This window comes from Triturus cristatus, chromosome 6 (genome assembly GCF_964204655.1).
Source record: "Triturus cristatus chromosome 6, aTriCri1.1, whole genome shotgun sequence".
Taxonomy (NCBI): Eukaryota; Metazoa; Chordata; class Amphibia; order Caudata; family Salamandridae; genus Triturus; species Triturus cristatus.
In genome coordinates this window covers 1,635,260,712-1,635,281,994 of record NC_140589.1, presented here as the reverse complement: position 1 = coordinate 1,635,281,994, position 21,283 = coordinate 1,635,260,712, and the positions used below count along the sequence as shown (strand labels likewise).

Genomic DNA, 21,283 nt, shown 5'->3' with positions numbered 1-21,283 from the left:
CCACGTCCTGGAGCAAGGTCCTTGGAGATAGTGGGTCATTATTTAGGGCTTATTACACCAATCAATGTTACTAATCTCCTTACCTTCATGTAAATTGAATAGGGCTGAAAAGCACTTTATAAAAGAATTGGATGAAAGAAGGGTTGAGACTTATAAGAGGTTAAGCTCCTCTTAAACTAGTTGCCGTAAAAAGCAAGAATACAGCTGAAGATTGCTTATATGACTAATAAGGCCCTACATTTCAAGACCCCCATATATCTGGCTCAAAAGCTAGAGTTTTCAGGTGGATGCAGATCCTCATGAAGTGCAAGCTCACTGCTACTGAGAGCCCAGGATTTCCGCAAAAAGAGAAGGAGCTGCAGAGCCTTCACGGGCTTCGCCCCAATGATATGGAACTCTCCCTCACCGGATGTCCGCCATATCTCATCTTCCTCTTCTTTAAAAAACCAGAAGTGAAAATACTAATGAACAAGTTTCTGCTCTAAGTGACTTTTAGGTCCTATTGTTTACTCGCCTGCCCGCTATCCTGATGCCCTGACCACTACATTGGTGTGCAACCATTAACTCCAGCGTTACCTTGCCACTCTCATTTATGTAACAAATGTCTTTTTTTTTTTTACAACTGTATCCTACTCACCCTAAAATGTGAAGTGCTCTGATACCCCTTAGGGTCTTATCTGCACTAAACGAAACTTTATAAATAAATACAAAATTAAATAAGGAAAACAGTGAAGGTTGGTTCAGAAAAGAAAGAAGAGAATGTTGTGTTTTGTAAGCCAGAAAGAGCAATAAGACCAGGCTCATCAGGTGGAGGGTAGTAGTGATTGTATATAACGTTTCAAAGATATGGGTGATCAAATTCTTCCAGAGAGAGAACCAATTATTACAGGAGTCTATTATGTGTGCTGGAAAAATGCTTATTTTCTGCTTCTGATGAACTGGGTAGCAAGTGGATACTCAGCTTTAGTGTTTCCTAAGGTGTATTAAATAGTTGACAAAGTTGATAAGGGAATAGCAGCTCATGGAAAGGCTGAGCTTAGTGCTTCACACATAGTAGGCAATCTATTTGGTGGTATGAAACCTTCTGTAGACATACTATTAAATGATTGAACGTATGGCCATAAGGGCAATGGTGTTGAAGAACAGGCCAGCTTTAGATACAGCGAAGAGGGCGGAGTCTGACACCTGGTTCGGATTCAGCAATGCTGCACTTAACTACCTGATACACGCAATGAGATTAATACGTTTGTAAATAACATAACTGTGCATGGGAAGCAATAGGGAAAGGATTTTTCAAGATTGGAGAGTGGTTATTGGTATTGACAGTGTAATTTTAAGGATAGTACTAATCCTGATACTAATCATTATGATTTGTGTGGTATGCCTATTTCATTATATAAGAAAGAGGGCTAAAAAGGATTTTGGCAAAGTGTGGGTCAAATTGCATTGGAGGAAAGTAGCCACCCGAATTAAGAGGAAGAAAAAAGCAGTGTGAATAACTTGAGGAAATTAAAGTTAGGGTTTACAGTGAGTAAAGGGTGTAGAGGAGCCTAGGTGCAAGCTGCAAAAGTTGACAATGTCTGTGTAACTAGAGATTTCAATTAATGAAAGTGTGGCTTGTGGTGACTTCCAAAGTCACTGGAGGGAGGGATTGAACTTTTTTTATCAAATGTTTTTGAATTAGATCAGCATTAACATGTAAACACTCAAATGTTATTAACTCTATATTATTCAAGTTTAGGTTGACCATAGTAACTGTAGACCTACATTTTAAAATGACTCCCAGAGCTTGCCATTTTTCTTTGTGGTACGTGAACAATGTATTTCTAGGTGAAGCAGAAGTTCAGAATAACAAATGCTTTTTTCCCATGTAAACATTTTTTTTTACTGTGATAATTATGTAACATTATAATTGGTAGCACGGGCCAATAGAAACCTTCGTAGGGCACTGTCATTTAACCCAAGGTGTGCTGCAGACGTACAATCGGCCAGGAGGAAATATAACATTGTAACCCGGAAAAGAAAGGGAACCCTCCTAAACGAACGCTGGGAAACCCTATCCCAGGCTGCAAGCTCAAAAAAGGGCAACATTTTTTGGTCTGCAGTCAGGGAGCTTCGATCGATGGGTCAGCTACTAACTCCCATCAGTTGTGACATATCAAGCGAGATTTGGGAAAATCATTTTTCAAAAATCTATGCTGCCCAACAATCAGAGCCTGACCAATATGATTATGGCCCCTTCACTACCATTGTGTTGACCATCTCGGACATAGAAGAGGCCATTCAACAGCGCATTGGGAATAAAGCCCCCGGCCCTGACGGGCTACCAATTGATCTAATAAAATGGAAACCAGACTTTTGGGCCCCATCACTCTTAAATGTTTTTAATAGTATAACACATGCCACTTTACCGGATACTTGGGCTAAGAGTATTATAGTCCCAATTTTTAAAAAAGGAGATCGGTCACAGCCTAGTAATTATAGTAGGCCGATCTCATTAATCGACAATACTTTAAAAATACTAGGAAGAGTACTGTACAATAAAATCTCAACATGGGCAGAGGAAAATAATATTTTAGAGCACTGTCAGCTAGGTTTCCGTAGCAAGGTGGGCACCAATGAGCAATGTCTCAACCTCAACTTGGTTATCGGGAAATACACCATAGCACGGAAAACTCCGGTCTATATGGCTTTTATGGACTTGTCCTCAGCGTTCGACCTTGTTAACAGGTCTAAACCCAGGGCAATTCTTTTGGCTTATGGCTTGGATGAACCCCTGGTAAATTTTTTAGCTCATCTCCATAAAGATCTCCAGGCGCAGGTGCGGATTGGCATGAGTGGCGAGGTTTCGGGGTTGATTAAGGTAGGAAGGGGGGTCAGGCAGGGCTGTGTCTTGGCCCCCCTACTTTTCATCATTTATATTAATGGGCTGAACAACTCGCTCAAAACCTCGACCCATGACGTCCCCATGATCAATGGTAAAAGCCTCCCTGTACTATTATACGCAGATGATGCGGTTCTCATAGCCCGCACTCCGAATTCTCGGCGCAGACTAGTACGGACTTTCGTCGAACATATGGATAGTCTGGACCTGCGTGTTAATTTTAACAAATCATTCTTAATGTCCTGTGCCCCTGGGAAGCGACAGTTAAGCTCTATTGCAGTGGGTAATCAAAAATTGACAAGCACTTGCACATTCCCATATCTTGGTTTGGTCTTTGCTGCGAACGGCTCCTGGACTGAGCATCTTGCTCACTCCAGGAGCAAGTTCTCAAAGGCCACCAATTCAATTCTCAGCCTTCCCCGCCCAAAGACCACTGGCGCTATATTAGCCATTTACATTTTTTTTAAACTACAGTGTGTTCCTGTTGCGACTTATGGGGCTGAGATTTGGGGTACCACAAACTGTCCCGGAATTCAGCAGGAAGAAAATAGGTTTTGTAGGAAATTGCTGGGTACCCCAATCTCCACCCCACAATACATCTGTCATAGAGAACTTAGTCTTAATTTTATATCGGACTTCATTCGTGCCCGCCCTGCCCTCTTTTGGCTATCAATATGGAAGAATCAGGCTGCCTCCCTCACGAGAGAGATCATTAATGATTGTCTCTTGTGTGATAAAGGGATGGAAATCCCCTGGCTAAGTGGAGTATACCAAAGCCTGTGCAGTGTCAACAAAGGAAATGTTTTCCTAAAACCAATTACAGCTGACACTGTGCCAAAAAAGGAGTTGAGAGATGCGTTGTATTTTTTATATAACGAAGAAAGGACTGGCCTAGAATCTAAGAAATCCTCCGCTCTCAGATATATGTCTATTGCACAGGATTATCATTCCCTACCCACATACCTCACCCTATACATGAGCCATTGGGAAAGGAGCTTATTATTTCGCCTTAGAGCAGGAACCATTAGATTTGCATTATGCTTCCCCCTTGGTTATCATCATAATCTTGACCATGTACCATGCCCTTGTGATGGGGTGAGTGGCCAATCAATTTTACATTTTTTATTTTTCTGTAAGTATTATATTAAATATATAAAGTGTTTACTAAACCCATTTTTTAAAAAGAGAAGGCCAATCAGCCTGGATAACGCTTATACATGTATAGTTTCCCTGGCTGATGAGGAGTTGATCCTCCGCATAAGCACTTTTCTAAGAATTGCCATTAGAGTACGTAATACTATGCCCGACCCTTGAGCCCTCACCTGAATGACTATCTTTGTACTGTTGTTAGTTGGCATATCGTTTTATTATTAATAGTAATTTATTTTACCAATGAAGTTCCTTTTAATATTTTAATATTTTAATATGTTATGAAATGTATCAATTGTCATAGAGATATTATCACAAATGCTCGTTTATTGTGTATTGTCAATTTCTCATCTTTGTCTTTTATTAATATGTTGTGCCTTTATGGGTATTAAATTACCCGAATAAAGTTATTGAACTGAACTGAACTGGTAGCATAGTCATGGAGACACCTGCTGAGTACAGACTGGAACCTGTATCTCATCTTATTTCATATATTGCAACTTTGAAGGACTCTTAGACAAGCTGTATCATGATGGTCTTGAAAAGGTAACAAACATATAATTGTATCATTTCAGTTTCACCTGATTGGATCTGTGTCTGGATGTTACAACTGTTACAATTATGTGATTTAAGCTAGTGTAGAGTAGATCATAGTTTATAATACCTACAGATACAGACTAAGTTTAGAGCAGAGTAGAGTAGGAGATTTAGGGTAGTCTCTGTATGGGGGAACCGACATTCCTTTGTCCTTTACTTTAGAGGCTACTGTATAATGTTTATCACTTTTATTTGAAGTGCATGTAATCTAATATATATAGAAATTGGATTAATCAATATTAATTTGATGATTTTAGCCATATGTAATCCATTGACCTTTAATAAACCATTTATGGCTTGAAACTTGATCATTCTCTGTCCTTTTTTTGGGCCTAATGTGCTTCACGTTTATTGAATGCATTGATGGGTTGACCAGGGTATTTACCAACCCTAAATGTTTGCTGTGCGCATATATAACTAGATGAAAACGCACATTTAAGGCAGATTGTCCAAAGATATGACAAAATATCACCTAATTGTGAAACAGTTTTGGACCTGATATAAACAGAAAATTGTGCAGAAGGAATAGTGAAAACTAGAATCAGATTTTATATAGGATGATCATGGTAATGAGAATCTAACTTCAGAATAAAATTACCTGCTAAAACTATAACTGTGTGGAGTAAGGTGTATTCAATGCATGCTTGCGACACTGGCAAACTTCAAACCTTAGCTGAACTTTATTGTGGGTTTTCCTTGAGACCGTAAACATATATTTTCCCTCACCGCTTTTCTATCTACATATACAATTAAGATTCCTTAGTGCACTTAAGGAGGTAACACATTGTGTTTGTACTTGTATAGCGCACTGCCACCCCCAACGGGGGCATCCTGGCGCTTTTACTCATACCGCTGTGGAACCCTTCCTGGCTTTCCATGTGAGGTGTCCACTCCTGGGCACCCCCATGGTGAGGCCAGGCATCCCAGCGCTGTTGGGGCCGTTTGAACATTGAAATACATTGAAATACTCACCAGTATAAGAAGGCACAGAAAATGGCCACACTGATAAGGCTGAAGGGGAGGACATGAACCACATAAGCAATAAACATTTGCCATGTCTGGTATAAGCCATCTTTGCTCTCCTGGTCACCGATGGCACGTAAAGCAGGAACTGAAATGCATTAAAATGAAAACATAGAAATAAAATATTAGAAATAAGTGATGTTGGGGGAACCGTGCTTCATGAAGAATAATTTGCAGTTGTACAGGAAATGCTGTACTTACAAAATGTTTCTGTATCATTGCAAACAAAGTATACATGCGTAGGACTGTAATCTGTTTCAGAATTAACTCAAATGCAGATTTTAATGTTGAGCAATTTTTTATTAATTTCAGGGCCAAAATCTAAGATTCAGAAAATGCGTATAGATACATGGTTGAAGACGCAGCTGGGCAAAGCATAAGAGGTTGGGGTGAGGGTATGCCACTGGTATCAACAAGTGCCTTAAGTTGAGGTGGGGAGCCCAGAGTGCCAACTACAGGTCCGTTCAACTACATTTATCTTCTCAACTCTCATAGAGCTGGCATTCCTCAAGGGGTGCCAGCTCACCAGAGATCATCTTTCAGCTTCTCCCTATGGCATGCAAAGGGGCAGGGGCCAAAGCCTCTTTTGTGGTATGAGAATGACAGGGCTTGTCAGGGGCAGATATCCAACTCTGCTAGACATGGGAAAGGTCATGAGGAGGCAACAGTCAGCTAGAACATTGCAAAGTGCCCATCAGCATTTTTCTCAGCTTCAGTTGCAAGTGACCTGGCCATCTGCCTAAGTAACTCCATGGGCGGGTCAGACAGTGGTCTGGGAGAGGTGCATAGTTAAGTAGATCTCAGAGAGAAAAGACAATGAGCAAGGAAATGGTAAAAGGCACTCTTTAGTTCCTGAGGTGAGGTGACGGGCAAGACACAACAGAAATGTTCCGATCCCTATCCCAGGAGGGTGTTTCCTCAGGTGAGTTTGGCCGAAATTGGTCGCAACAACCTGCCTTTCTTGGGTATTGGCTGTCATTCCTGGCAGTTGATATGGGAATGGGAGGCTACACAGAGTCTTGTGTAGTTGGAAGGATTTGTCTGTGAAAGAAGCAGCATTCTTGAGCTGATCCTCAATTAGCTTGGAAGCCTACTCCTCTGTGGGAGACAGAAACCTCAAGGGTGCCTGGAGAGTACAGGACTGGTCTGGATTTTCCACTTTGCCTCATTTACCTACAAATCTCAGATCATCCTGCTACAGTCTAGATTCTGTAAGGGTTTTCTCATTTTCTTCTATGCAAAGCGTGGCCAGGATGTAAACCAGGCCACCTGCCCCAGCAGGGATCCCCAGACACCAGAGATGAACTATGCTGCACTACTGCTTTGAATCATTTGACCCCTTCGTTGAGACTTTCTGAAAGAGGGATAATCAGATGCCAGCCTCAAAGAGACAGGCAATTAATTCCACATTTTAGCCCTACAGTAGAAGAACGGGGGTGTTTCTTTGTGACAGCTCCTGAATTTGGGGAGTAACCAGGCTTCTGCCGAATGAAGGGTGTGCACAAGCAAATATACACATGCCGGGTCTGGTGGCTCAGTGGACTAATGTGTCTACTGCAGGGGCCTGTGTTCGACCTCATGGTCACAGGTTCAAATCCCGGTGGGTCCACTCAGCCTTTCATCTATCTGAGGTCGATAAAATGAGTACCATTGAGTTGGGTAACAACAAACATCTGTTATTCAGCACCAAGATACCCGTAGTGGTGAACGTGCGCTTTACAAATACACGTGTTATGTTACACTGTTCTTTCTGGACAGATATGTGGTAACTATTCCAGTTATGGCCTTTAAAATCTATTAAGAGAGCCTTAAAAGTGTATCTCTGCCAGAAAGATAGCCTGTGGAGCATAGGAAGAAGAGATGTACATGAAGTTGTACTGGAGGAACTGAGTCTGACACTAGACTCTGCATTCTGTTCAATCTGGAGCCTGCCCAAGAGAACTTATGGCAAAACTAGGAAAAAGTTAGCATAGTCCTGGTGCAAAGGTATCATGGCGTGAATTGTGGTTTTTTAAGCAACAATGGGCAAATAAGCAAGGATTTTGCAACTGGCCCGAAGCATTGCAAAGCACTTGAAAGCTACCCTGTTGATGTGAATAGCAAATTAAAGGTTAGTGTCCAAAAGCACACCCAGGTTTTTGGCACAGAGAGTGGAAGATGTTTGGGGACCAAGAGCTTCCGGCCACTATCTGGAGAACCACTAGGGGCTATTAGTTCCAAAAAGTAAGATCACAGTGTACTATGCACTGTGTTTCAAAAAGCTTGAGTCCATCCATTGACAAATGGCTAACATGCACGCATAGAAGGAGCTCTGAGTTTCCTTTATATGTCAGAGATAGAGACTACAATCTGGGTGTCATCTGCATACATCATACAGGAGAAACCGAAAGATCTAATCAGAGTCCCTAGGGGAGCCATATATATATATTTTTTTCATTCATACCCAGAGTAAGCAGAAAATCAAAACATAGCTCATATAAACTTGGCCATAATACATATCGTCATATCAGATCAGATTCCATGTACAAATAAATAAAAAAAAGAACATCAACAAAAGAAAACAAAAAGAAAAAACCTAAAGAATATTCCAAAGACTATACACAAGCAGTATACAGAAAAGAAGGAGAAAAGAACAGGTGTTGTTATACATTGTACAAACCAAGGTTATTCCTACTGATTTAGACTTCCTTTTATAGATAAATTTGTCTCACTATCCATGTTCCTATTACTCATAAGCCTCCAACTTCCCCACTCCATTTCGCAATATATGCCCAGATTTTTAATCCACGACTCCTGGCTTTCCTCCCTTTGCAAGCATACAGGGCTGCCTCTTGTTTCCATATCCCTAATAATCTCGCTAACCACATCTGATAAGTGGGTGGATCTTTATCCTTCCAGCGAGCTGTTAACATTATTATAAAAATAGCTATGCCTACAAAAAGGCAATATTCCTGCTCCTTATTACACTCGAGCTTGCTATCATACCCTAAGATTACTAGCGTAGGGGTGAGGTCAAAGTTCCTACCTAATAAATGTTTCCAAAAGCCAAGAATCCTAGACTTTAGAAGGGCCAATTTCCCACAATCGTAAAGCATATGTATCAAAGTAGCAGGGCCCATCCCACATCTAGGACACTTATCGTCCAACCTTTTCCCCCATAAAAAAAGCTTTGCCGGCGTAAAATAAAGATTAAATATAGTTTTATATAGCTGAGCTTTTAAATTGAAGGATATAAAACTTTCGGCAGAAAGTTCTAAGCTCCTATAGATATCTACGTCCGGATTATTCAGTTTTGCTGCCCATAATAACTCATTTTTTTCCAGGTCATCCGGCAATGCTGCTAGTAAGAAACTATATATGCCTCGAATTCTACAAGAGATGCTTCCGATCAAATCCATCAGAGGAATCCTCTCAATCGTCACCCTTGGTCTGTAAGCCATAAGTATATTACTAATCTGAATAAATTTGAAAAACTGTTTAGGGCATACCCCAAAGTGATATTGTAGTTCAGAGAATTGGGGTTGTTGTTTTCCACCATAAAATGCTCCAATAGTAGTAACCCCTTTATTCTCCCATTCCCGCCCAGTAGAATCATAAGCATCTTTTGGTAAAAACGATATATGCCATAAAGGGGTATATTGCGTAACCTTAGGAATTTCCATGAATTTTGATATCTGCTTCCAGATCCTCCATGCACTCTTTATAATTTTTAACCTGACTTTCTTATAATAACTTTGCTCCAATTCTTTTAAAAGAAGCCCAGAAGCCTTATCTCCTACTGCCAACTCAAAGACTGTTGGGATCCTCTCCATTGTATCCTCGTCACTATTTCTATCTATCTTTAATAAGAAAGCTAATTGGTGTAATACTGCTGCCCAATAATGTAATGTAATGTTTGGGGCAGCTAGCCCTCCTCGATTCTGTGTCAATGACAGAAACTTCATAGAACTCCTCACCTTCCCGTATTGCCACATAAAATTTGAAAACATACAATTAATGCTTTTAAGTATTTGATCCTCCAAAGCAAGAAAATTTCCCCTTCCAATGATTTATAAATGCAATCCATTAACCCTCTTCAATTCTGGAGCTATGGTCTTAATGAGTGGACCATAGTTCAATTTAATTATATTTTTCACTTTTGCTGAAATACGCACCCCCAAATAGACTGCCGATTCTGTTCACCTGGGATCATCGAGCTCCACATTCTCTGTTTAAACAATCATGGTTTTCTCTCTATTCAAACGGTATCCAGATAACATACCAAACCTCTCAGCTATACAGTTGATTTCGTCTAAAGCCTCTTTAGGATCTGATGTCAAAATTGCCAGGTCATCGGCATAGGCCAATATTTTAGTCTGATACCCGTTAGAATATATAGGTTTAATTTTGCCTGACCGTAAGAGCTTCTCAACTAATGAATTAATGTATAACGCAAATAAAATAGGTGAGCAGGGACATCCCTGACGGAATTCCCATCACTTGTATCCGAGCTTTCGGATTTTGATACATAGCTTTAATTGTTCTGATAAATCCCTGGCCAAACCGCTTTAACTCCAGGATACCCCACAGGAATTCCCACTTCACGCGATCAAATGCCTTCTCAGCGTCGAGAAGGATCATGGCCATCTGGCCCCCCGTCTCGGATACAATATCAAATAATGAAATTGCTCTTCGTATATGGTCTGTTGTTTCTCTCCCTGGTATAAAACCATGTTGCCATGGGGAAACCAGACGACCAATGACCCTTCTCAACCGAGTAGCTAAAACCTTAGAGTATATCTTCGTGTCTGTATTAATTAAAGATATTGGTCTATAAGACCCTGGATTATCTGGGGGTTTGCCCTTTTTTGGGAAGATGACAATACGTGTCTCCCTCCATGACTCTGGTGTTTTCCCATCATACTGGATCCCTCTAAAGAGATCCAATAAGAATGGTATAATTGATGTTCCCAATGAGATCTCTGATTCTAGCTCTTGCTTTGTCTCTTCATCCAAGATCTCTCCCATATCCCCTGTTATCTGAATAATATCTTCCAGTATTAACCTTTCCTCCCTAGCCCCCTCTTCCGAATATAGTGTTTGATAATGCTGTTGAACAGTTTGAACTATATCATCGGGGTCCGTGTATACCACCCCCCCCCCGCATTGATAGCTAAGATTTGATTCTGTGCAGACTTTTGTCTAGTACGAAGAGCTAATCTCTTCCCAACTGATTCTCCACTCTCATATAAACCACCACGCCGGGACTGGAATTCCTCCGCAGATTTTTGCGCTAGCCATCCATTAATTTCTGACTCAAGAACCAATATTTGTTCCCGCTTATGCATTGTCTCCTTTCCATGTTTTATAAGTAGAGAGTGCTCCTCTTCTGCCATTCTAAGTCTACTCACTAACTCTTGATTCTCCCCCATACGTAATGCTCGTACCTTGGCAACATAGCTAATAGTTTCCCCTCTCAAGCCCGCCTTAAACGCATCCCAGACAACTATTCTGGAGGTACTATATCTGTTTATATCAAAATAGTCAGTTGTCCATTTTTTAATATGCACGACATAATCTATATTAACCAGCAGTTTTTTATCAAATGACCATCTCCTCCTTTTTTTTGTAAAGCCCGGAATTTCCACCTCCAAGATTAATGGGTTATGGTCCGATATGATCTTAGGCATGATCCTAATGCTAGCTTTATTAAGAAGGATTGTTGATCCAAAAAAATAATCGATTCTAACATATTTTTTATGCGGAAATGAATAGTATGTACTTCCTGTATTCTGGGATGTATTTTTGGCCAGCCACATATCCGTTAAGCCATGGCTCTTATTGAGTGACGTTAGTGCCCTATAAACCCTTGGTTTCCGCCCCTGATACCCCCCTTGTTTATTATGCCCTGGCTGTAAATCTAAGGCAATCTCAAAATCTCCACAAACAATTAGGGGCATCGGCCATATTGCCAATTCTAATTCAAGATCCTCAAAAATCTGGGGGTCATCATAATTTTACCCGTAAATTGAACATATAGTAAGTCCTATCCCGAGTTCAACTATCGCCCATCTACCTAATGGATCAGCTAGCTTCCTCTTGGGTTGACCCAAGGATGTTTTAGCAAGAATGGCTACCCCTCGAATGTTTGAAGTTTGGGATGTAGATGTCAATAAATTATAGCCCTGAATTAAGAGCCAATGTCTTTTATCCCAGGGGAGATAGGTCTCTTGCAAGCATACAAAATCAAAAGAGTATAATTTTACCAGCTCCCCCAGTTTACCTCTCTTAATCGCATCGTTCAATCCCGCTATATTAATCAAGCAGATGTTTAGTCTCCCCATTTAAATCTGTTTTGAGAGTTCTTTGCATGACAAACAATTCCCTTTTTCCCTTCCCCTTTCCCCCCCTCTCCATCCCTTTTCTTTACCACTATACAAATCACATAGCACATTTCTCTTGCTTACATATATGTTTTTTAAATTTCTGCTTATTTCATCTTCTACTCTGGATAAGTTATTTTTACATTTTTCCCCCTCTACCCCCACCCAGCTCCGAACCGCCCCACCCCAACCCCCTGCCCCTCTGAGAGACACTCAGACATAAGTCTGTGTGTGATGAATGCCTCACACATTACACAAAAGCCCAAGAGCAAACCATAATATTAATTAACAGATGCGGTGTAGTTGCTATATCAGCCCTCACTTCAGGTTTTCGAGTAAATTAGCAATCATGAAAAAAGGGAGCCAAAAAAGAGAAAAAAAAAAGATAATACTACTGAGCAGAAGAAAACAAAAACCCCCGCCCCCCCAGAGTGAGAAGGAGAGAAAGAAAGGTTTTGTAATACCTAATGTCTTGTCCTCCTACTCATCCTACTCATCCTATCAAACTATCCAGATACTCCTTAGCTTTTATCTCAGACATAAAAAACCGTGTCTGTCCATTCCATATGACTTTTAGCTTAGCAGGATTATTTAGAAAAGCCTGAGCTTTCTTATCCTGAAAAGGTCTTATCAGTTGTCTCAACCTCTACCGTCTCTCAACAGTAGTATGACAGAAGTCTGGACGAACAAAATAAGTTACCTCATTCCTAACACGTCTAGCCTCAGGTCTTGCTTTTTCAAAAATAGCTTGATGAAGCAAAAAGCTGCCAAAATAAACCAAAATAGCACGTGGGAGTGACCCTACCTTTACTGGCTGTTTTCGCATGAAGGGGACCCTATGTGCCCGCTGAACCTCTAGTGACCAATTCCAGTCCGTAAGCTCAGGGAGCGACTCCCTAAACAGATCAATGATATACCTACGAACATACTCCCCCTCCAGTCCCTCTGGCACTCCTAGAACGCGGAGATAATTCCGCCGTTGGCGGTTCTCCTGCTCCTCTAGTTTCCACTGGATATCTACTATCTGTGCCTCATGTGACTTAGCCTGCTCTTGGGTGCCTGCCAAATCTGACTCTGTGGTACAGATTCTTGGCTCCAAGTCTGTCATCCGCTCCCCAAATGTACTACAAGTTTTTGACAATTTTCGGACCACTCCTTGTACTTTCTTTAGTGCAGCTTGAGCCTTGCGCCCATCCTGCCGCGTCTCTTCTCGATGGGTAGATATTGCTTGAAGGATAGTCTCGAGTGTAGGTGGACTGGGGTCTCCTCCCTCTCCCCCCTCTAGTTCCTTAACTGGTTGCTTTACTGGTTCCTTTGCCGGAACGCCTGTAAGTCGTACTGATGGAGAATAGTCCCATGTGAGATCTCTCTCTCGTATTTTCCTTCTCCTCTGGATTGTCCCAGCTTTAGCAGTGTCTGAAAGGTCAATTTCGCTATCGCTTAGGTCAGGGTTACTACTATCTGTCCCCACTTCCGACCAATCGCCCCCATCCGAAATAGAGAAAAAGTCCAGATCCTTTTCTGAATCTTTTTCAGGTCTCCCTCCCCCTGCACCTTGGCTCTCTGTTTCTACTAGCGGGGGGTGCGGTGATATAGTAGTTACTTCGGTAGCCGTTTGGGCCTCCCCGGCACTGTTATCACCCTTGTTAGCATTTTTAGCACCAAAAAAAAAATTGTTCTCAACAAGGGGGAGTCTTATACCACTCACTCCTCCTTCACCCCCCCCCCTCCGCCTACCTCTCCTGACCCACTCTGGCCCCTCATGTGAGTCCCAAGGGGATCTTCTACATCCTGGATGGGTAAGAGTTCTTTCACCGTTTTTCCTCCCCCTTTCATCAGTTCCACTACAGTGGGACAAGTTAGTTTTGCTATTGTTCCTGCAGTTGTTTTCTTCCTCCCGGAGGCTGTTCCTTCTTCCCTACGCATGGGCGTTGTGACTGGCGCCTCAACTTGACCCAGATCTGTAGACACTGTGGGCGCTGTGGGGTTCTTCAAGGCAAGCCTCGCCTTAGCTTTTGCGAGTGCTGCCGATTTTGGAGCCATTTCCGCAGCGTTATCGGCGTTATCGGCGTTATCGGCGTTACCAGCGTTACCAGTCTTCGTGAGCTCGTCTGCATCCGGGGCAGTCACCCGTGCAACAGCCTCAGCCTCTTCCGATGCCGCCGCCGTCCGATCCAGCACTGTGTCCGCCAGGCAACGATCCGCCCCTACTCCCACGTCCAGCATAGGTTGGGTCCTAGCCACTGAGGTCAAAGATAGCGAGGACGCCAGGAACGCCTTCCTTAGACTCTGGCAGTATCTAAACAGGGCTAAACCAATACAAGTCCCCATCAGTTGGAAATATCGCTCCTGTGAAATCCGCGATGTCCAGGTAGGGTCTGACAACATAGTTTTTAACAGCCCCACAACTTTTGCTCAATCGTAATTCCGCATCCGAGACAATAATCACCGGCTCTGGTATGGTGCGAGCTACGGTCTCACTCGACCGCCATCTTGTCCCTAGGGGAGCCATATAAATGTTAAATAACAACAACATCGTTGAGGCACCTCACAGGGAAAACTGAACTTTTCTGAAACAAATTGGGAGAGAAAAATACAATTAGATCTGTCAGAGAGGAAGGGCTTGATCCAGTCCAGAGCCAGACCTGAGACTCCGGTGTTTACTAACCTCTCAAGAAGTGCAGGGTGAGCAACTGTATGCATACAAAGTGGCAGAGAGGTCCAGTAGGACCAAAGCGGCAAATTATCCCTCATCCAAGATGGCTCTGATGTCCTCAACTACATCAGGAAGAGCTGTCTCAGGAGGTTAGAAGGAGATTAGCATGACTTTTGATTACGTTGGTTAGGTACAGGAGCAACAAGATGGGTCTGTAGGTTGTAAGAATTGGACTGTCTATATAGATATTTGGAGCAGAGGTACTACAAGAGCATATTTCAAATTAGGTGAGTAGCTGTTGTCAATGCTCTATTGAACATTTGCACTAATTTAGGTGCTACAAGATCCTTAGCTAAGGCCAGGATCCGAAGTGGGCAGGGATCAAGTGGCGAGCCTGGCTTAATCGATAACATCAGAAAACTAAACATTCCTATATTCAGAAAAGGGAATTCCAATAGACAGAATCTAGAGTTAGATTCAGCAACTGAATCACCTCCAGGAGCGATGCAGCTGATGATGTACGGCCTGAAGAAAGACATACTTTCATTATTATATCTTTAAAAGACACCGGACAGATAATTGCACAGAACTTGAGTTTGAATTATCGTGCTAAAGCAAGCAACTGGGGATAACAAAAACTCTTGAGGATGGAAGAAACGCTCCTAGAAGACAGCAGCGTCCTGTCCTTAAGGAGGATGGGGCCACACCCCCACATCTTCCGGACATAAACAGTGTCTGTGAGGCTGCACAAAGGTCAGTTTGACAGACACTCTTTATTTTCAGGTCAGGCAGCCAGGAACTACACATACAGTAAATGTGAAGGCTCCTAGCTGCCTGAGCTGAATTTGCTGGGCTCAGGATGTTACAGATACGATGGGCGTGACCTCCCCAGCTTAGCAAATGTCCTCGAGACCCTCCTTCTTGTGATGAGGGGGAGCGTCAGTGATAGCATTCACTTGAGAACTCCAATTTTAAGCCCTGAAGTGCCTATGGCTGAGTGTCTATCACTGACACCTCCTCACAGAGATGGTGGGGTCAACACTCTATCTGACTCCATCCTACTCTGTGATGAGGTAGGGACTGCTGCCTCCCTCACTGGATGACCTAGGCAGCAGCCCCAACCCTCCTGGCACCTCTGAGGCTGGACCCTCCCCCCAAGAGCTGCAGCAGGCAAGTGTTTTTCATTGACTGTTTTGTGCGTGCATGTATGAATGAATATGTATTGGTGAGTGAGTGTTGTGAATGGGCGTGTGTGTGCATGTCTGCATGTGAATGCATGGCTATAAGTGAGTGTATATGTGTGTGTGGGACCCCTTCAGGTTGAACTTATTGGCCACCACTGCTAGAAGAATTCTTTGAACTTTGTGCTTTATTTCTTAGTGGCCTTACAGTAAGACTCTTTAGCTTCTTTGCTGCAATCCTTCCTCTACTACTGTTTGAGGGTCTTTCAAGGCACCTTATATGCTCTGAGCTCATCAGAGACCAAGGTGCTAATGGTTTAGTGCTGTGAGATTTAGTATTCCAGGCTGGAGCAATTTTGTTCAGAGACTTAGAGGCACAAGCATCAAGCTTTTTACTGGTTGCAAATGGGCCGTTTCGCAGAATCCGCCCCTTTGTGACCGGTAAATAGCTTTTTGGGATGCATCAACCCCAAAGGCATTCACAAAATAGGTTATCGCAATTTTTGTGATTACCTATTTTGCAAATACAGTTAGGGAATCCTAATTTGCGAATCTCTAAATGCAATGCAAGAAGCATTCTTAGAATGCGACTCTGCATTAAGGGATCGCAAATTACCATCAACTTCAAGTTGATGGTAAATTGCAATTCCTTAGAAAAATGCACAAAATTGCACTTTTCTATGTGCCATGTGGCGCATACGCATGCCCTTAGGGAATGTGTGTGCGCTACATGTGCACAAATACCATTTTTAGGGGTGCCTGTAGACTGTAGGCCCATAGGAATTAATAGGAAAGCATTCCCTAATAGCGAATCACAATTTATAGGGAATGTGTATGAATCGCTCTTTTTTCTGCAAAACCTACATGCATAAGAAACTGCGTTTCCTTAATAATCGCTATTAATGAATCGCAATTCCTTTGCTTGATGCATGTGCCCCTTAGATAACCAATTGTTGAACTCCAATGCGTCTTCAAAGAATGAAGCAGATCAATTCATATATAGTAAGAAAGTTTGTTGAACATTTGTGGTTACGCTGTTGTCTCATGTATCAAAGCATTACATAATTAATTATGTTTAAATTCAATAATAGGATTAAAAACAAGAATAAAAATAAATGAATACAATTTGGTATCCCATAAAAAAAAAACTGGGTTTGGGAAAGCAGTAATTGACTCGGAGCAGTATTTCTTTGACAAAGTCAATGGGAGGATTAAAGATTTGCTCTGAGACTGCGCATACACACAGGAGTTTGCGTTACAAATATTCATTACACAGAATCCACAATAGGTGAAATAAAATGAAAACTTACACAAAGTAGCGGCATTGAGCATTCCGGTGTATGGTGTTCCCCCCAGACATAGATAGAAGACGCCCACCCGGTCCTGGACTGCTCCATTTAAAACATCGTTATTCAGTTTTAGCAGAAAAAATACTACAAATAGCCCATATATCAGGTTTTGGGAAAGTCGCATCAGAATGCCCATCCTGTTTCGAGATAGGTTTCTAGTTGTTCTCCTGTAAATTTAAAGATTTGTATTGTTAATACACATTTGACATTATTAGCACATAAACAGCAGCATTCAAAATATGAGTCTATCGATCTTCTATCTTGGTTGTGACGTCTTTGCAGTAAAATCAGAGATTTAACAGACATGACATATAAATCCCACGACCCCCTGTGTCATCGCAGGAAGAGACACACTAACTTTAATTGCCAGTGATGAACCAGCACACTTTCAAATCATTTTTAGAGTTTGAACGGCGTTACCGAGTAAATTCAGTAAATGCATCAAGCAAGTAAATCGACAAATTAAAGTGTATACTTAATTATATGAGGTACGAACCTTTACTGGTTAAATTGATTTTGTTGCAGTCTTGACTACTGAAGTGCCTTTAAGTTAAGGTCCAGTGCATCGCTAGTCTTTTTTTTTTTTTTAAAACAGATTGAGTCTCACTGTTCACTTTAGTATTCATTAGAAATCATTTTGAATGCTCTTTAAAATAATGTTACAGTAACTACTTCTTTTGTTTTCTGTTTTAAGTTTATATGTTAAAGGGGAAAAATAAGTGATTTTCCTAATTTCTCAAATTTGTGTACAGTACTTTGACATAAAAATACAGGTCAGGCCAGTAAAATTGCCAGCAACTATTGTCAGGGACCTTAAAGTATATTTGGGAAAATATTGGATTGCTTTTCCCCTTCAATTGTGCACGGGTAACTCGAGGCATTACCAACAGTCTTCAAAGATTGAAAGGAGGCTATCTTCAGGGAATGGGACTTGGATGAATAACTAGCATCTATGTCAAGAAGGAGGCAAGATTCATTCTTCCTGAATTTTTTCAGATTTACCCAATGTTATCAAATCTGCCCAGCACACCTTCAGCGCGCCTGGAGTAAGAATCTATGAGGTATGAAAGGATCGTTTTGTACTTAACGTGGCAATTGAATCCAAAGTTTATGCAATCTACACTGTCCAGACTCTTCAGTTTCAGCAATCAGAGTGGCTAGGACTATTTTATATTATTGACGTGATGAATAATTTCTAAAGTACTGGAAGGGGTTTCTACAATGAAATGAGGAACATATGTTCATATGTGATTGGCACAGCGTGTAGGGGAAGAAGACTCTTGAGCTGTGGTTAGTATTTACTGGAGAAGCAATTTTAAAGGTTAATAGCAGACAGTTAAAAAGCAACTGGAAGGTAATTTTGAGATTTCGAAAAAATAAAATTGTCTGGAATGGTCACTACCGAATGATTAATTTTAACCAAATATTTCAGGTGAAATAGTTTCTGAATACTGGTATTCTACAAATGTGTTTTCTATCAGATTACCATACATCTAAATATTGGACCTGGATTATGAAATACTCTGTGCACTAGTCATGGTTAGAACAGAATATTTTAGGTTCTACAACTTCGACTGTAATTCAATAGCCTAAAACTAATTTGAAATCCAGATATTTGCTGCTTTTACCTCATATCATAAAACAAAAACAAGGGGCGTGGCTTAGGCACTGATGAGGACGGTCGCGCAAGCTGAGAGCTCCGCGCCGACCCCACTGGTTCTCCTGTAAAGACGCCAGCTTGCTGTCCTGGCGATCTCGGAGGGGGGGCCCCCCTGACGGCGGGGACCCATGGAGTGTATGGGCCGAGACCTAGCTGCCCCGTGCCGAGATCGGCGACTACTGAGAAGACGGCCGCTGAATTGGAGTGCGGCCAAGATGGCGGCAGGGCAGCTGCGTAGCAGTGGAAGCGGCGACTAGAGACGGCCGCGGAGGAGTCCCGCTTGCGGTGCGGCCTGGCGAACATCCGTTGCTGGTTCCCGGGAAGTGCTGGACGGCTCGGTGACGGCCAACAGCAGAGCCTGAAATACCCAATGGCGGTGAGGGGCGGGGCCGCGACGGAGAAGATCCGTACCGGGGAGATTGCTCGCAGTGCCGCTGAGAGCGAGGCAGCTGCCACCACCGGTATATTGCTTGGAGGAGGCGGCGGGCGAAGAGCGCGACTGGTCGGTGGCGGCCGAGTCGGAACCCATGTTGGGAGAGTTACTACTTTATGGGCAGACACTACAGCATTGGCAGCATACAGGGACGCCCCGGCAATACTGCTGCTTGGTGCAGTGGTGTTTTATTTGGACTAGGTGCTTGACTCCCATGTGCCTCCCCCGGAAGGTGGCTTTCCTGGATAGGCATTCCCTGAGGCTTGCCTTTGGATCAGGCGCGGGCGGAGGGAGCCGGATAGACACTGTTGCTTGGCCGACGGACCCCCTGGGGCAGCTCAAAGCATCCTGAAACTGCAGTGTATGTATTAAGGGCCGGAGTATTTGCTGGGTGACCCAGCTTGAGGTCCTTCTGGTGTCGGCTGGGCGGTGGAGTGTACTCTATGCCCCATAACTTCATTTAAATAGAGTGCAGAGGCGCTGATGGTGGGCGATGGACCAGCACTGTGACACGGCTTACTGACATTGGGAGTGCCCACCGCAGTCCACGTTAATCGGAGGAGGAAGGAGCTACAGCCGTGCAGTGGTGGCCGCCCTTGGGAGTAACGACGGCCCAGCGTCAAGTCTCCACAGGAAAATACGTGGATGCGTCCGCCTACGGTGATCAATGGGCGTCCGTGAGGAGTCCTGACAGCAGAACTTACTGGCTGCGGGAACCGGCCCGTGTGGAGCTGAGGAGCTGTTGGACAGCTGCCGGAGGTGAGGCTTTTCCCCATTGACGGCGGAGGAGCGGAAGAGCCGCCATTGAGTGCCCGAACGTTGCCTGTGAAGTGCCTGCGTGCTTTGCTGTGCCCCAGAGGTGGTGGGAAGGCCTAGTGCGGCGCCGCGATGCCCTGGTGATGGGAATGAAGTAGCTGGTTGCCCGTCCGGATGTGTAGCCGGTGCCCTACAACAGAGAAGAATCAGGACATCACAGTGAAGGCCTGTGGTGGTAAGGGTCGTTCTGGACTTCGAGGTATCCACGAAATCGACAGTCATACGACCATGGGGAACCCAAGTGGCAGGCAGGGAGGAGCGCAACTGGAACCGGACAGCGACGTGGGGGAGCAGAGAGCACAGGGGAATGCAGAGTCGTCTTCAGAGGGGATGATGCAGCAATAGGTGGATCAGATTCTCCGGGCGATCACTGACATGAAGGAGGCGCTGCAACAGGACATTGCTCAAGTGTCGTTGGGGCTGGGACTCCTGCGGGCAGATCATGCGAAGTTGGTGGATAGGGTGAAGTAGACTGAGACTACTCTGGAAGCTCTGGAACCATCGCAGAAAGCACTAGATGTTCAAATGGGGGATGTTATGCGTCAGATCCAAGCACTGGAGAAGAGGGCCGAGGATGCTGAAGGACGCAATAGACGGAATAACGTACGAGTGGTGGGCCTGCTGGAAGGAATTGAAGGTGGAAGTATACTTGACTACCTAGAGAACTGGTTCCGTAGAGAGGTGGCCCCGGAGGGTTTGACTCCGTTTTACACGTTGGAATGGGCACACAGAGTGCCTGCCCGCCCGTTGGCACCTGGGAGACCCCCCCAGGCCTGTAGTGGCCCGCCTGCTCCATTATAAAGATAGAGACCTATTGCTGAACAAGGCACGTACATCGGGCCCATATAGGGTGGACAATAGCAATGTCACGCTATTTCCGGATTATACCCTTGAGGTACAGCGACATCGGGCCTCGTTCCTGGCGGTTAAGAAGGCCCTCCGAGACGAGGGCATCCAATACTCTCTGATGTTCCCGGCGCGGCTGCGCATATCGTTGGAAGGCAAAACAATCTTTCATAATGACCCCAACGAAGCATGGAGTTGGCTGGAATCCTATCGGGCAGGAGCGGGTGCGGCGGGACGCACTGGGGGACAGAAGGTGGATGCGCTGCGACCGCGCTGTGAGCGGCGCCACAGGAGACGACGCGGCGAAGCACAAAGGCCTACTACTAC

The 21,283-nt window shown here is 43.6% G+C and overlaps 1 protein-coding gene across 1 annotated transcript in view; it reads right to left on the bottom strand.

The window, feature by feature from the left end:
- ABCG5 (ATP binding cassette subfamily G member 5) overlaps positions 1-21,283 on the bottom strand; it is a 243,689-nt gene that overhangs the window by 109,441 nt on the left and 112,965 nt on the right. The window contains exons 9-10 of the mRNA XM_085612783.1: positions 17,163-17,368; positions 5,603-5,741 (exon numbers count right to left, since the gene is read on the bottom strand). Coding sequence (XP_085468909.1) covers positions 5,603-5,741; positions 17,163-17,368 — 345 coding nt within the window. The remainder of the gene's footprint in view (positions 1-5,602; positions 5,742-17,162; positions 17,369-21,283) is intronic.